Source organism: Lodderomyces beijingensis (genome assembly GCF_963989305.1).
Source record: "Lodderomyces beijingensis strain CBS 14171 genome assembly, chromosome: 2".
NCBI classification, from domain to species: Eukaryota; Fungi; Ascomycota; class Pichiomycetes; order Serinales; family Debaryomycetaceae; genus Lodderomyces; species Lodderomyces beijingensis.
This window is the reverse complement of record NC_089971.1, coordinates 325000-341653: the sequence shown is the minus strand read 5'-3', so window position 1 is coordinate 341653 and position 16654 is coordinate 325000. Positions and strand designations below refer to the sequence as shown.

General features: G+C 42.7%; 4 protein-coding genes across 4 annotated transcripts; 2 read left to right on the top strand and 2 right to left on the bottom strand. All coding sequences in view use genetic code 12, as the record gives it.

The window, feature by feature from the left end:
- Positions 1-17: 17 nt before the first annotated feature.
- LODBEIA_P13110 (uncharacterized protein) lies at positions 18-7931 on the bottom strand (the record flags this gene model as incomplete). Its single annotated transcript, XM_066971186.1, has 1 exon — positions 18-7931. The coding sequence occupies one exon, from the start codon at positions 7929-7931 to the stop codon at positions 18-20; it is 7914 nt and encodes a 2637-aa protein (XP_066828249.1).
- A 1377-nt stretch (positions 7932-9308) lies between these two features.
- On the top strand, positions 9309-10058 carry LODBEIA_P13100 (uncharacterized protein; the record flags this gene model as incomplete). The annotated part of the gene is made up of 1 exon (XM_066971185.1): positions 9309-10058. The coding sequence occupies one exon, from the start codon at positions 9309-9311 to the stop codon at positions 10056-10058; it is 750 nt and encodes a 249-aa protein (XP_066828248.1).
- Positions 10059-10453: 395 nt separating this feature from the next.
- LODBEIA_P13090 (60S ribosomal protein uL4) lies at positions 10454-11545 on the top strand (the record flags this gene model as incomplete). Its single annotated transcript, XM_066971183.1, has 1 exon — positions 10454-11545. The coding sequence occupies one exon, from the start codon at positions 10454-10456 to the stop codon at positions 11543-11545; it is 1092 nt and encodes a 363-aa protein (XP_066828247.1).
- A 716-nt stretch (positions 11546-12261) lies between these two features.
- On the bottom strand, positions 12262-13467 carry LODBEIA_P13080 (uncharacterized protein; the record flags this gene model as incomplete). Its single annotated transcript, XM_066971182.1, has 1 exon — positions 12262-13467. The coding sequence occupies one exon, from the start codon at positions 13465-13467 to the stop codon at positions 12262-12264; it is 1206 nt and encodes a 401-aa protein (XP_066828246.1).
- Positions 13468-16654: the final 3187 nt, after the last annotated feature.

Here is a 16654-nt window from a genome sequence, read left to right as displayed (position 1 = left end):
AGCTGGTACTCAAGCCTCTAGTCGTCCAATTTTATACCTTCGACATAAGTGCAGGCAGCTCTGTAAAACATCGCTTGCGTGCTCTTTATATCAAAGTTGAAAGCCGCGGTGAAATTCTGGTTTTTATCCAAGGAGCTCTCCATAGGCTTCAAAGTCTCTAGTTTCTGGATCACTTGGAGTCCCTTTGAGGCGACCAAGTCGTCGATAATTCTAATGTACTTGGTTGCATCATAATCAGTTATTTCTGAAACTCTAAATATGACATTTGAAACTTTCTCAATCTCCTCTGCCGAACTCGTGCTCTGAAGGAAAAGTCTCAATGTAGGTTGGATTATGTGGTAAATGAGAAGTGCTGCTTCCTCTCTTCGGCCCACTAGTTGGTAGTACATGGATATGAACCGCGTCCGGAGACCCACATCGACGACTTTTGTGTCTTTAAAAAACTGTCCAATGCATACTCTCACCGTTTGTGACGATTCGCTGTCGTCGACCAAAAAATCAAGCAAGAAAGTTGGAATGCGTTGTGTTTTATCAATTGCAACAAAATCGCAATCTATTTGCAACTCTCTAAGGTATTCTTCAAACTCTGAATTGTCCATGCACAAGTACATAATCACGAGGTAGGCGTAAGCGTTTCCCTCCAAGGACCGACCATTCACAGGTCGGTACTTTCTGACGGAGTAGGATACTTTGAAAAACTCTTTGATACACGACATTGACAAGTGGCGAAACTGCGACACTTTTAAACCTTGGGTCAAAATTGTGAAAATGTGAACAACATAATTTTCTCTGGTGATTGAAAGTTCGTTCCTTTCTTGGAAATCCGCAATATATGGTTCCAAATATCCGCGACGAGCAAAGCAGTCTTCAATCGCTTGTGGTCCCATGAGCATCAACTTTGTTGTTGTGACAACAAGATTTTGGATTGCCACTTGATACAGGGCCGTATAGTTTGTCAATGCAAAGCAAATCTGCGGCCAAAACAAAATTGGTGGGAGCACTGAGGTTTTTTCCAACCCACTCATGATTCTGGCTAATGCAACTGAGACACAGATGAGTCTGTCTATACCTCGAATGTCGCCGCGAGATAATAGTTTAATGGCACGGCACGCAAAAGAATCAGAAACACCATTCTTGGCCAAGATTCCCGCTACCAAAACAGCTCTGTCTTGGAATAGCGAGTTCTTGTTGAATGCAACATCGATGGAATTGGAGGACCATCTCGCTTTCCAGTTGGTCTTGTCGTCTGACGAACTAACGGCATATATAAACTCGTTCAAGTAGTCGCATAGGACTTCAAAGTTGGCAATACGATTGAATATTTGAATGGCATCCAAGGACGATTTCGAGTCTCTGCTCATATTAAACAACATCTTTGCCCGGGGAGAGCTGAAATACTCAATCGTGCTGTTTATAACTGTTTGCTGTTGCTGTGTCAAGCGGGGCTTGTGGAGAAACGAATGGACAGCACTGATGATCAAGTTTCGCAAGTCGGAGCCAACCTCAATGTGCAAATTGTCAATGAACAAAGTAACAAAGAATACAATGTCCGCCAAGTACAACCTCGCCAAAAGGTAGGAACTGAAAAAAAGTGAAGAACAAACTTTTACCAAGACTGTGATTTCAAACAATTTGGATTGCAACGCAATTGCCGAGTCCGTGGTGAGAACAGTTTTCACTGCTGAATTCAACCGCGTCAGCACTTCTCCGCAAACTTCGCCTGATGGCACTATGATGGAGATTATAAAAGACCAATCTGGTCCGACATTCTTGCTGTCGATTGCAAATGCAACTACTTCTTCGACCAACGCCTCTACTAATCTTGTTTCTTGGAAAAGTTTCTTCCACACATAATCACTAAGGAACAGGGTGTGTTCGCGGTTTAACACTGTTATTCTGCAAAATTGCCGTATCAAATCCCCGACCCGCTCGGGACCGTTGTACTCGCTTTGCGAATACACGTAATCGTAAACGTTGCTGATCCATGGAGATATGTAAAGGATCGAGTTTAACCTAGTACTGTGCTCCATTTTCTCGTAATTGTCGAGATACGCTTTGAAAAACCGATAAGTCATTTCGGGGTAAGTCTTGGCCAAGTGGGACGAGACTTCGACGGAAATGTTGGTTGCGTCTGTGGGGAATGGTAAACTCTTGGCGTTCTTTTCCGAAACTCCAAAGTCGATATCGAAATATGAAGATAAGGAACCAAACAATACTGCTGACGCCGATTTCACCTCGGCGTCTCCACTAAGTAGACCTTGGAAAACAAGATTATAGAGCCGGCCGAACCAGCGCATATCATGAAATTCGCTCAAGTAGTCCCTTTCTTGTTCAACGTATCCGGCATTCTTGAGTAACCTCGATGTGCTAAAGTACAAAAATCGCAAAATCTCTAGTCTATTTGTGGAGCGGAAAGTAACCTCGTCGGAGTGGTTCAAGTAAATAGTAAACTCGTCGTCAAAGCCCGTATAATTTGATATTTCACAGCGATTGATGTCTGTTAGCCTGTAAACTTCAACGGGGTTATATCTCTTCACCACTGCCAAAGGGTTATCAAATTTGACGCTATCCTCAAAGTTAACAGTGAGAAAGTTTCTTCCGATCCTTAAAGAAACGGGCACGTACTCACCAGTCTGGGGTGAATGTAGCATGACATTTCTATAGGTTATTTTGCAATCTTTGCTAACGGCAACGGTGTCCGAGTCCAAGCACAAGTTGTTTACTATATGGTCTGAATCAACAGACGAGTGGACATAAACTTTAATGTCATGTTCCATCCCTTTTCCTCGAAACAACTTCATGTACTGAACTATTGAGCTGTATTCGAATCTTGGGATATTGAAATAGTAGACTCTCTTGCAATTGCAAAACATTTGTTTGCTCGAGTATTTGGCCAACAACTCGCCAAACTCGGTGAATTTCGTGTCGTTTAAATAGTAAAACTCGGTGAAGTCATACACCAAGTAAAACTTGTTATCCCAAACTTGCGACAATGTTTCCAAGATCTTGTAGACTAAAAACTGCATGTCCAGTGGTCGATCTCTCAATCGTTTCAAATTGACAACCACCACCGGTGTTGCATCCTTAAAGATTGCGCTGTGGATCACGTTGATTGAATCTGGCGAAGCATCAGCGTACTTGAGAGACATTTTGGACATGAAATCGTTAAACTTCAGGTCATCTTCGTCATTTCCATTAGTCTCAATGGCTTTTAATGCAGAGTTTAACTGTAACTTGACACTCGGTTTGGGGAGCCCCATCTTCATGAGAATAGTATCAAATATTTTGAATTTTTCAACCCTGGTGTGCAAAGAGACTATCGAGCTTTTCCCCAGTATGAATTTCGTTCTTATTGGAACAAAGTTGTGGTAGATGAACTTGTGCACATATCTCAATTCTGGAATGGGTTTTGCTCTTGGTCCAGTTGCAAAGGGGTAACGCTTCAGCTTCCCACCAGAAATTTTTCGAAGAAACACCAAGATTTTGTCGTTCAATTTATTCAAGGCATCCGCCTCGCCAACCAATCCTGGCCATCGAACCGAGGCAAGAGTGCCGTTTGCCATGTTTTGCAAAATCTTTACAAGCTGCATTAGGGACCGTTTGGTCTTTGGGTCATCCACTTGGATCTTGAAATACTGTTCAGGACTGACAATGGCTGGGCAAAGAAATCTTAAAAAGATGAATGAACCCACAGCAATTAATGCACGATCGTGGAATTTGGCACTAATAGAACGGCGAATCTCTTCGCATACAAATTTAAACTCGTCAGGTAACTCTGCCGTTGATTCTGTTATCCGGTCCACAATCTTGCCAAGGTGGTCGAGAAACAATAACGAATCTTCACGCAGTTCCCTCTTTTCCACCTCGAAATGTACGTGGGATGAGACCAAGTTCTCGATAACCACAAATAGTGTCTTGTTCAAATACTCCAGACCATAATCTTGGGCAAAGTTGAACAACAACCTTGTAAATGTAGAGTTTCTGCGGAATAGATCCGTTGATCTCGACAAATTCGCCACTTCATCGTTCAAAAGTGCCTGGAGAAGCCGATCAAGGTTGTTGGTGTAAGAGAAAACACTGAATATGGAAGAAGCTAGCAAATTATGTTCTAGCGAAGTGGCGCAGCTGGCAATTGCACTAAACACTTCTGTTTGATTCAGAAGGTCTTTAATCATCTCGTCTGGGAACTCTTCGGGGTCTTTCTTGACGAGATGCGAAGATAACACGCTTGCAAACACATTCAAAAAGATTGCACGGACCTTGTGGTTCTCGTGGTACCCCATGGGCAAGATGTACTCGATTCCAATGTCCGAGTCATATTGCAAGACATTTGTGATTGATTCTAAAATATTGTCAACCACCTGCTGAAGTTTGTGCTTTTGGCGCGACGTCTTCGCCATTTTAGTGTATTTTTGGATGATTTTGTAAAATAATGAGAAATAATTTCCAAACACAAGATCCTTGTATTTTTTGATTTCCGAATTTTTGATGCCATCAGGCACTTCGAGCAACAAGTGCTGTAGCTGAAGACACAACGCTTTTGAGCAGTGGACCATCAAGTCCATTTTCAAAAACATAACCTCTGACAGGTCGCCCTTGTCGAGGTCCATCTCATCAAACTCTTCCCCGTATACACCTTGCTCTAGCCACTCCACTGAAGCCTTGGCATAAAAGTTCCTAAGTCTGTATGCACCTTTCAATCCCGTGCTCGCTCGATCCAGCTCCAATGCGTACCCCAATTTGCAAAATCGCAATTTCAACCGTAGCTTGTCAATCTCGCCATCGATGGCATTGATGAAATTGATGAAAAACTGGCATATTTGTGGTAGTGAGCACGATAGCACCAACGCACCATCGTTTCTAACGTTAACCATCGCGGTGATGATAATCATAGCCTGTTCTAAAAACACCACACTTTCCTCGGTTTGCACTTTGCTTGCCAAAAAAGTGGTTGCCTTGGCCATTAGTTTCGTGGTGATCATGTCATACACGTCCGAGTGGGATTCATTGCACAATGTATCCTTGACAATCACCCGCACCACGCAATCTTGCGACGAAAGAAGATCGATGCATTGGTCAAAGAAGTAGGAAATACACTCGTGGCATTTGGATTTGGGGTTGAGCTCTTCTCCAGAGAAGAGCAAAGATTGAATACCCGACATGAAGCAACCAGAGGTCGAGACCAAAAAGCCCGTAAAGTGGCGAAAAACCATGTTGTTGTCACTAATGTGCTCATGGTCTCGTAATAATTTCCTCCATCGCTGGTAGATCATTAACCATACATGGTACAAAGCCCTTGTGGGTCGAGCTCCTCTCAAAATGGCACGATGACGTTTTTGAAGAGAGACAAAGCCAGTAAAGACAGTTTCGTCTCTGTACATGTCCTGGAAAGTCTCTAAAAGGTTATCGTTGATATCCCCCAGTCGGTACAAGGACCTGTAAGTTTGGATTTCGTCAATGTACCAATTCATTGCTTCTTTGGTGTAGTTGTAAAATTGCGGATCGTGCGTACACGATGCCAAAAGCAAAACTTTTTCAAGCGACAGAAGAGCCGCTCCGCAAGTGTCGTATTTTTCACGGGCTTCGGGGTCGGCAAGGAGTGGGTTTGACGAAAGGGTTTGACTAAAGATGTCTCTCAAGTGAAGGAATTGGTTCAAAAATAAAAACGAGGTCTTGAACCTTGGATCCATCAACAGTAGCTTCAAACACGAGTCACAAATAGACTGCACAATGCAGTTACAGATGATGAATTTGGCAAAAACAGACAAGTTTGACACGTTTGGATTGACTTTTGTCGACAGATCAACTGCGATTAACGAGAGCGAGCGAGCGGCTTCAAAGAGTCGTCTATCGCCCACAATGACTGAAGGTGTTTTAAACGCTTGTCTCAAAGGAAGCACGCAACGGTGACAAAATTGGATTATTGATTCAACTAGTTCCAGTAGCGGGACATTTGTTAAATTCTTGTCATCCATCAAGTTTGGATCGTTGAAATACAAATTTGGAACCGCAACAAAGATCAGAAGAATCAGGGCGATAATTTCTTCAGCGTCAACGATTGTTTGGAAAGCAAGAGTAAAAGACTGTGAATGACTGGCCAACGATGATACTTTAGATGTGGAGTCATCTTGAACCATTTCCAGTGCTCTTAATTGATTGCCGACATCTGTTGCATATTGGTCTAGATTTGTAGTTGTACTTTGAAAAGTCATTTGCAAACATTCCTCAGCTTTCTTTTCATTTTCATCAATGTTTAAAAACTCTGAGGCAATTGTAGGGTTGCAGAAATCGGAGGAAGCATTTACATCTCGCTGATGTGTTTCAAAAGTGTGCAAGATTTTGAGTGCACCAAATATAATGGTTCGGAATTCGTCCACCATGCTTTGCAAAAACTTGGGGAAAATCTCCCTTGCCGTTTCAATTTCGGAAAGTGCCTTGACAATATTGACAAAGGCCTTGGTCACCAAAATGTCGTGTTTCTTTTCCCTATATTGTTTCGTGAGGCTATTGAAATACTTTTCCGGTCGTAGGAGGATTGCCGCAGTGTAAAAATTTACTTTTGTAATCTCGTACTTCAGTCTCAATTCTGGATTTTGTTGCAACTCGGCCTCGTGAACTTTTTCGTACTCGAGCACCTTTGGGAAAATTTCATCTAGATGCCGCAAGCCGAAAACTAAAACTGGGTGGTCTTTATAGCCGGCAGATTCGAGTCTTGCTGCCAAATGTAGAATCCTTGTCAAGACTTCAAAGGATTCCAAAGTTGACACGTTGGCCGACTCCTTTAAAATCTGGGAAATGTACTTGATTCTCTTGTTGAAGGTGAGTTTCAACTTGTTGATTGATTTCACCGAATTGAACTCTTGGAAATCCTCGACACAAACGATTAAAAAACTGGAAAGCATATACGAGGCACAAGCAGACATGGTGGGGGTTTCATCAAATAGCCCCAAGATTGCGTCAAAGATCAATTTCAAGTCATTGACAAAAGTTGGATATCGAATATCAACCAACTTTACATAATCGTCTGGCCTTGAGAAAATCTGGTCTTTATTGCAACTGGAAAAATAAAAAAGGAAAACTTGTTTCCATGTGTTGGATCGAATGAAAGGTATTGCTTTCAAAATCGACGCAGCAAATCTTAGGCGATTTCTTTGCGAGAAAAACACAAATTTTATTAGTGGCACATATGTCTGAATCACGGGTAATGGAATGGTTTGGTTCTTGTCTGCATATGAAAACATTCTTTCGTATAGATACTCATAGTATTCTTCCGAGTTGGACACGGCAATAAATCTTAAAATGGCTTCGATGCAGGAGTCGATTTCATTGATGGACTTGAATATCGCGTCCTCGGGGGTCGATTGGTAATCCTCTATAATGCTGCTCGTGTCTCTCACAGAAGTCCCCGGTGAAGGCGTAGTGTGCTGGTCATTGCGAATCAAGGCAAGCACCTTTTTGAGCATTCCCGAGGATAGCAAGTTGACGTAGAAATCAAGCAAATCAACAACTGTCTTGGGGCATAGTGGCTGTGGCACGTCGTACTTGTAAAATTTCGAGTAGTTGCTCATAAACTCCGATTCATCCATGTAGCTGGTTTTCCTATTCCAGATAGCCTTCAATAGAGCATTTAGTAGTCTGCAAATGAGCAACGTAGAGCTCCTCGATTTCTCGTCTCGATATTTGAGCTTAGTGTCTCGAGCTTCAACATTGATTGTTCGTAGCAACTCCGTTAGGGAAGTGATGATCAAGGTCACCATAAGCGGCTTTTTGCAATTCGTGCTCAAGATGATCTTTTTGATTTGGAGAAACTGGGGGTCGATTTCCACCTCTTCCATCGAGTGGCCCGTCCTTGTAGGTAGAAGAGACTCCAACTTCGTGGCCAAGGACAGGATGATAGCCTCCTGGTTGTCCGTGAAGCCAACCTCACTCATCTTCGCATACGGCTCGCCTATTCGTTGTTGCTTGGTAATCAGACAAGTTCAATTTAATCTCAACCCGATACTCCTCTACTTCTTCCTGTTCTTCTTCTTCTTCTTCTTCAAATGTGTTGTATATGTGAGTGATTGGTTGTAAAAAAAGAGATATCTCTTTTTCTACTATAGCTGGTGCTGCTACTATACTGCTGCTAGTGCTGCTTTTCCCGCAAATCAATCGTTCTATAAAAAGTCCGGTACTTGGTAGCTCTCACACACACACATAAGGGAAAAAAAAATCGTTAGAGATTCAATCTCAGAGTTTATTAGGTGCTTTTTTTTTATTGCTTGGTTTATTACCAACTCTGCTACAATAGGAGCAAGTCGTGTTGGCTGTAGAGGTGGTGGAGGTAGTGTAGTATTAGCAGGCGTGGCAGCATCGGCAGCAGTAGTATAGTAGTATGAAGAAGACGTAGGACATCAAAGTGCATACTGTCACTGGCAGGAGAGGGAAATTGTGGATATAGTGTGTGTTTGTTGGTGATAACTTACGAGTAATGGGGCTGTATAGAAATTTCAAAAATAATCCCACACATTGAGGTGTCAAACACTTTAAAGAAACAACAAAACAAAAAAGACAATACGTTTGTACACTCAGCAAGCGGACTCCGGACTCGATGGTGTCTCAAGGTGACCTTGGTAGGTGTTTTGACGAGCAATCTCTGGTTGGTTGTGGTGGCAGAAGTGGCAGTAGAGGCAAGTGCCATGTAGGCGATACACTTCATTCCAATTGGCAACCAAATTATAACAATTTTTATGCCAAGTTGGACGAGGCTTTTGCTTTGCTGTTCTTGTTGAAGGCAGGTGGAATCCAACCACTCGGTCCACTTACGTTCTTGCTGTAGTTGTAGAGGATATTTATTACCACTGAACTGCACTTGTACGTGGCGAGACATGTACATATTGTCTTGGTTCAAGGTAGAGGCAACAACCAACTTCCCTGGCAGCCTCTTTCCGCATATAAAAACCTCTCCAGCGTGTACCACATATAGTGCACTATATACATATATACACATGTATGTATCCTACGTAGGTGTATATAGAGAAAGAGCATTCCTTTATCAGTGGGTATACGCTTGGTGGCAGTGGTAGTAATGGTAGTCGTTGGTGGTAAAAAAAAAAATGATAGTACACGGGAGAGAGAGAGGGAGAGGAAGGGGAGGTTTTATGAAAGTGACGTTTTCAGCTTGTTAGATAACGACTGAGCTTAGGATAACTGATACACAGCCCAAACCAGCTGGACATCGCCAACAAAACAACTCGAACCAAAATTGGTGCATTTTGATTGAGAATTGTCTCCATCTTCATCTAGATATTTTATCAAAGAATACAACGATGGCAACACCGCCACAACAGGTTCAGTCACAACAGGTTCAACCTCAGCTCCAGTCTCATGCTCATTCTCAATCTCTATCCCAACCGCAACCCCAGTCTCAACGGTTTGCACAATTCAAACTAGTCTTGCTAGGAGAAAGTGCCGTTGGAAAATCGTCGATTGTTCACAGATTTGTCAAAAACACTTTTGATGACATGAGAGAATCCACCATCGGAGCAGCATTTTTGACGCAATCAATCACAATACCAGAGTCAGACGTCACGGTCAAGTTTGATATATGGGATACTGCAGGACAGGAACGCTATAAATCGCTAGCACCAATGTATTACAGAAACGCCAATGCCGCCTTGTGTGTCTATGACATCACAAGCAGCAGCTCTTTCAAAAAGGCTCAGGACTGGATCAACGAGTTGAAGAAACAAGCCCCCGACAGCATCGTGGTGACATTGGTCGGCAACAAATTGGATCTCAAAGACCAAAGAGAAGTTCAGCAGGAACAAGTACAGGAGTACGTTAACGAAATGCACGCTCAAGGCTTGAAACTTCTTACTTCGGAATGCTCGGCGAAAAATGGCGAGGGAGTAATAGAAATCTTTGACAAGATAGCTAGGGCTTTACCAGTGGAGGAAGTCATCGAAGCTAATGCAAAGAGATCGAGACAAGGCGGTGCTGCCGGTGGCAGAAGAGCCGCGGGTGTCGATTTAAACAGGCCTAGGCGCCAACAGGCGCAAAGCAACTCTTGCTGCTAGACCTTGGAAATGAGATAAATATATATATATATATATATATATGTTCTAGTAGTAGTAGTTTTCAGTATAGTATTAGAGATAAAAAATCTTATGTAGAAAGACAGATGTATTGGTGGTGGTGGTGGCAACGATGATTAGCGAGGCACGCGCCAGCCTGGTTGGTGGTAATGGTGGTAATGCGGGCTCGCTCTAGCCTATATTAGCAAGTTGCAGTCGCATGAAAAAAAAAGGTATTCTTTTACACGACCTGTGCTACCAGTTGCTAGACTCTCTCTTTCTCTGTCTCTGGCAGTACGCAGAGAGGCTACCAAAAGTGAAAAATTTTTCCAGACATACCGTCTACCTTTCTTTTCCTTTTATCACAACTACACCAAAGTTATTTTACCAATACAAAAATGTCATCAAGACCTCAAGTTTCAGTCATTTCCGTCAAGGGTGAAGAAGTCAGCACCCAGTTGCCATTGCCAGCAGTCTTTTCTGCACCAGTCAGACCAGACATTGTCCACTCTGTTTTCGTCAGAGTCAACAAGAACAAGAGACAAGCTTACGCTGTTGCCGAAAACGCCGGTCACCAAACCTCAGCTGAGTCATGGGGTACCGGTAGAGCTGTTGCCAGAATCCCAAGAGTTGGTGGTGGTGGTACCCACCGTTCCGGTCAAGCTGCCTTTGGTAACATGTGTAGAGGTGGTCGTATGTTTGCTCCAACCAAGACCTGGAGAAGATGGAACGTTAAAGTCAACCACAACGAAAAGCGTTACGCTACTGCTTCCGCTATTGCTGCTTCAGCCGTCACCTCTTTGGTTTTAGCTAGAGGTCACAGAGTTGAAAACGTCAAGGAAATCCCATTGGTTGTTAGCAACGAATTTGAATCAGTCACCAAGACCAAGGAGGCTGTTGAGGTCTTGAAAGCTATTGGTGCCCACAAGGATGTCGTCAAGGTTATCAAGTCCAAGAAGATGAGAGCCGGTAAGGGTAAATTGAGAGGTAGAAGATTCACCCAAAGAAGAGGTCCATTGGTTGTTTACGGTGAAGACAATGGTTTGGTTAAGGCCTTGAGAAACATTCCAGGTGTCGAGACCTCCTCCGTCAAGCACTTGGGTTTGTTGCAATTGGCTCCAGGTGCTCACTTGGGTAGATTTATCGTCTGGACCCAATCTGCCATTGAGGCCTTGGACTCGATCTACGGTTCCGAATCCACCAAGTCAATCAAGTCCAACTACTCTTTGCCAGCCAACATCATCTCCAACACCGATGTCACCAGATTGATCAACTCTGCTGAAGTCCAAGCTGTTGTTAGACCAGCAAAGGAAGCTTCTCAAAAGAAGACCCATGTCTTGAAGAAGAACCCATTGAAGAACAAGCAAGTCTTGTTGAGATTGAACCCTTACGCCAAGGCCTACTCTGCTGAGAAATTGGGTCAAGCCAAGGTTGAGAAATCAAAAGCTAAACCATCTAAAGGTCAATTTGCTTCTGTTTTGAAAAACTAAAGTGAAAAAGGTGAAATCTGGTAGTTTAGAGTGTGACATTTACTTGTATAGCAATTAAACTCAGCCCAATCTTTGATCTTTACAATTCTTTTTCTTTTTTAGGATTCATGAACCACTTCTCTTTGTGATTTCGAAAGTCAAGTGGTAAACTAAGTGGTTTACTAATCTTGGTTTTTCGTATATATTTTTGCACCCAATTTCCGAAGCTCACTCTATGCATCACTTTGGCGCAAGATCTTGCCTAGCTTGTACGCGGTAAAACAAACTGCCGGTCACGTGAGAGACTGGCGATCTTTTAACCGGGTCGAAAAAAAAATCTCTCGATAATCTGATCTGATAATCTTGATAACAATACCAGCATGACGTGATCTTTACAAAGAGTCATGAGCAATCGCAAGTTTCATGAAGAAAATTATATTCACTAATACTAAGAACAGACCAAGAAGCCAACAAGCATTTTTTTTAAAAAGAAAAATTTTTAAATCCAGGCGAAAACCTCACTATTTGGTTCACACTTTGAAAATAGAAAATGTCAGGGGGTGGGAGGTTAGGAGGTTATTATGAACTAAAAGCGAATCAAGAAACAAATGAGGTTATTATGAACTAAAAGCGAATCAAGAAACAAATGAGCGACGATAACCAACGCTTCCACGATAAATTTCCGATTTTTGAATTTTGTTTTTATTTCCTTAGAAAAATTATTTTGGTGCTGGATTTCAACTTGACACAAGAGGAAGGACGTTATCAACGAAGAAGTTATTTCCAGTAGCAGGGTTAGTACCAACGATATTTCCTCTAGTGTCGGAGTATTCACAGATGGTGTATTGTCTCCAGGCGTTATTGCACATGACTCTCGAACATCCCAACTTAGTAGTAGATTTCCAAATGACTTGAGTGAAGTGTCCCGTGGCGGTTGAGTAACCAGGTTCGTTATAGTTATAGTCCTTGATTTCATCGTACCAGGCCTTGGTGGGGTCAACGCCGCCGACGTAACCGGCCGCCAAGTTTTCACCGTATGGCCCATTGGAGTGGATCAATTGGACATTGTTACAGTCAAAGTTACTGGCGGCGTAATCACGTGCGAATTCTGCTAAGGTGTTGTCCCAGACCAAGTTGTCGACTCCGTGGAGCGCTCTCAAGCGGTTGTGTTCACCCAAGATTTCGTTAGCGAATGCAACGTCGGATGTAGCTGCTGAACCTGCCGAGGAGCTAGTTGACGAAGTTGAGCTGGAGCTGGAGCTGGCGCTGGAGCTAGTCAAGGTTGTGGAGACTGGGGTTCCGGTTGAGGTCAATGTGGTGCTGCTTGATTGGGTTGGTGGTGGGCCAGTCACGGTAGACAAGACTAGGGAAGAAGATGAGCTCGATGAGCTTGATGAGCTTGATGAAGTTGATGAAGTTGTTGAAGTTGTTGAAGTTGTTGAAGTTGATAAAGTTGATGAAGTTGTTGAAGTTGATAAAGTTGATGAAGTTGTTGAAGTTGATGAAGTTGTTGAAGTTGTTGAAGTTGAGCTTGGAGTAGTGCTTGGAGTAGTGCTGGTGGTTATCACAGAGGAAGATGAAGTGGATGTGCTTGAAGATGAAGTTGTAGTGGTGGTGGTTGACGCAGCTCTTGAAGAGGTGCTGGATGGGGATGGTGGAGGCCCAGAGACAGTCAGCAAGCTGGTTGAAGTAGGTGCTGCTGCGCTGCTACTGGGGGTGGTGGAGGTGGTGGTTCTAGCAGAGCTGGTGGTGGACGTTGTTCCAGCAGGAGGAGGAGCTCCAAATTGTGTGGTGAACCCATAAGCAGTTGTGAGACCTTGGTACTGGGTGACCCAATGGGTGGTTGTCTGTTCAGCAGTGACATAGAATGTGAACCAAAGCGGGACAGCTTGAGTGGTGGCTACTAGAGCGGCAAGAGCAGCGAATGTGTTTGTTAATTGCATCGTCTATGGGCAATTGTGTACAAGTATTATCACAGGAAGTGAATTTGATTCTTGATCTAATTAGGGGAAAACAAAAAAAAAGAAAAAATTCAAATTGAAAATGAGGTCCTGGTTCATGCAAAAGCCGGATTGGAGAGTATTTAAGTATCGCCTTGAAGATATATTATTTCAAAGAATATGATGGTTGCAATTTATCTTCAGAACAAGGTGTGTAGTAGTTACAGTGGTAGTAGTAGTAGTAATTGTATTAGCAGGAGGGGCGGCAGCGCAAAAGATTGAAAAGATTGCATGGGGCTACGGTTCTTGGTTACATGCGCCTGTCCCATGGATTACAAAAAATTAATAATTATCAACCTGGTTGATGTCTAGATTAGATTGAGGCTGTTACTACTCCTCAATTGCGAAAAGTCGGTACGGCATGGGGGGGTTTTTTTTTTGGCTTTTTTGCAATCAAAATGGAGCGTGATATTGCACAAAACCAATAGAGTTCTGTACCAGAAAGTTTGAAGATTTGCAAAGAATCTCCTTTTAACCTTTCAAGCTTAAAACCAACTCTTGAAATAACTTTAAAGTGACCGAACTGTCTAAGTTGTATACTCTAAACAGTACTCTAGATGTCCAATTACGCAATCAAAGATTCATCGCGCACACACACACACCAAGAGATTAGCTATGCCGATCATGTATTTACAAGTGAGGAGTTATGAGCTAAGTGTAGTGCGGGTTAACTGGTGTACAAGAAATTATTGGTGGTGCTGGACGCGGGAGATCCAACGAGATCTGGAACCAGCAGGCTGAAAAAAAAAAAAAAAGAGAGAAGAAAAAGGAAAAAAGAGCCCCCCAATGAAGTTGAGGTTACATTTTCTTCCACATGGATTAACCGTCGTTTTTCTTGAGTTGGTGGCAGAAGGGAGAGACGGAGAGAGAAACCACGAGGGCGGAGGGGGGTGGTAATGTATTTGCGGTTTGAGCGAATCAACCGGATCGATTCGAATCGAATTGGATCGACGAGAGACAAAAATATTTCCACTAAACTCGTTGACTGCTGATTTTTTGTTTTCTTAGGGGGTCATGTGCAAGTTCATGTTGCGTGTAATTGCGCTTGAGCGCTTGCAAGGTCTTCTTCCTCAAACGGGAGGCTGCTTCCCTTATTTTGATCTCTTTGGAGATTCGTATAAAAGGGAATGCAAAAAAAAAAAGAAAAAAACTCAACTGTAAACGGCTTCGCTATATGACAATCGTAAATATTAGAGCCCAATAACAATAATAATTTTCTAATTGCTCGTTCTGATCCACTGTAAAAATATTTCCAAGCACCAAGAACCCACAAGAAATTGTCTATTCATTTTTCTCTTTTGTTTCTCTCGCAAGGGGAAAGAAAAGAGGGTGGAGTTGGATGTCACCCAGTTTTGGTCACTCATTCTGTTAAGGATAGAACCATTCAAGAGAAATTCTTGAGAACTTAGTCACCTTAGAGCCGAAGTCAGAATTCTAAATTTACTAAGGCAAAAGAATCCCCGCCCTCCGTAAACAAAAAACTGTGGTTGCAATGAATCTTGATAATACTGTTGTTGTTAGTGTCGGAAAATACAAAATTATGGTGCTTGCAATTGTAATTAATTGTTGACAAATGGTATGCAAGATGGACGTTGAGTCGAGGTGGATCACGTCTTCTCAGCGGTATTTGATATGACATCGGAGGGTGCTGTGCCCCCTCTTCCTCTGCATAGTGTCGACGAATCTTGCTTCAACAAGCGCAAATTTGCCTGCTCGATAATAATATGCTTGTTGAAAAAAACAAAGAAACACCGAATCCGAATGTAGTGCTGGCAGTACAATTATAGCAGTTACCGCCAGTAAAACCTCACGTATGCTCCGTCATTCGGCTATTTGGAGTGTATTGGCTGTAGATCTGCTGTAGAGATATGCAATGAGCCAGCACTTATTACCATCAACGGGCCTGTTGAGAGCACAATTCAGAAAGAAAATAATTAGCTGCGGTACATGGCTGCGGAGTGCATGTATTATGTAATCTTTTTTTTTTTTTAAGTGGAACCACGCATCAACCACCATTACAGCCACCACCACCACCACTTGTGTCTCATTCACTTCTTGATCCCCTTCTCTTTCCTCCCCGCAAACAAGTGTGCCTTTTTACACATTGAGCAAGAAAGGCAGTCCTTTTGGCCAAAAACGTTTCTCATCAACAAAATTGAAAAAGTACAAAGCCTACAAGTGTGGCTTTTGTTTGTTGGTTTTGGGGGCCGATTACATAACGAGGTTTCTAGAGTTCTTCATATCTTTACCAGGAAAACGTGCCTCTCCTATAATGCTCAATTCGAGAGAAGGGCATAGCCAATGGAACACCAAAGTTGTCCGATTTCATGGAAAGACCTGTTTTTGATAAGATTAGCGAAAACCGTAAATGATTAAGCTATCACCATATTTCTGGAATTTCGACTTCTTTTTTAACTGTTGCATTAGATCTAGAGGTTAGGTGAAGAACCTTTTTGGGTTCTTTCAACAAGCTTTTTTCTCGTCGATCAAACTGAATGAGCTTGGCCTAGCTCTTTAAGCAAGGGGGGGTGGGGGGAAATAAGGAGGAGGAAAAAAAGGGGGGAAAGGTAAAGCTGCCACAAGTCAACCTCTAACAGCGTGCTCTTGGAACACGTTCATGTACTTTCTTTTCAAAGCTCTTTTGTCACCGGAGCCCACAATGCAATCGCCTTGTGAAGTGAAACAAAAAACGCAATTAAACGATGTAGTGATTTGCAAAAATAATATCCCTCTGGACGTAGGTTGAAATATTAATATAAAGGCGTTAAGGCAGGGGGGGAGACGTTTGTGGTCGAGTCATACTAGGCAGTAAATGGCCTCCAAAAACAAAAAAAAACAAAAAACAAAAGGGAGCTTCAAGTTCAAATTTCCGCTTCTCCTCCTTCGTTGTAGTGCTTGCTGATTGCTGGAGCATTGAGGTTTGATGATCTGATACCTTTTCCAACCTATTGTCGTCAGAACTAAACACAAAAAAAAAAGCCCATAAATTGTTCATTCGATCTAATCTTTCAACCTACGCAGTTCAAAGGCCGTTCTTTCGCACTTTGGGAAATCCCATGAGAGGGAAGGAACCTTTTGCTCTGGCTTCGTTGATGATAAGGTTGAGTTTTTTTTTCTCTCGAATGACAGG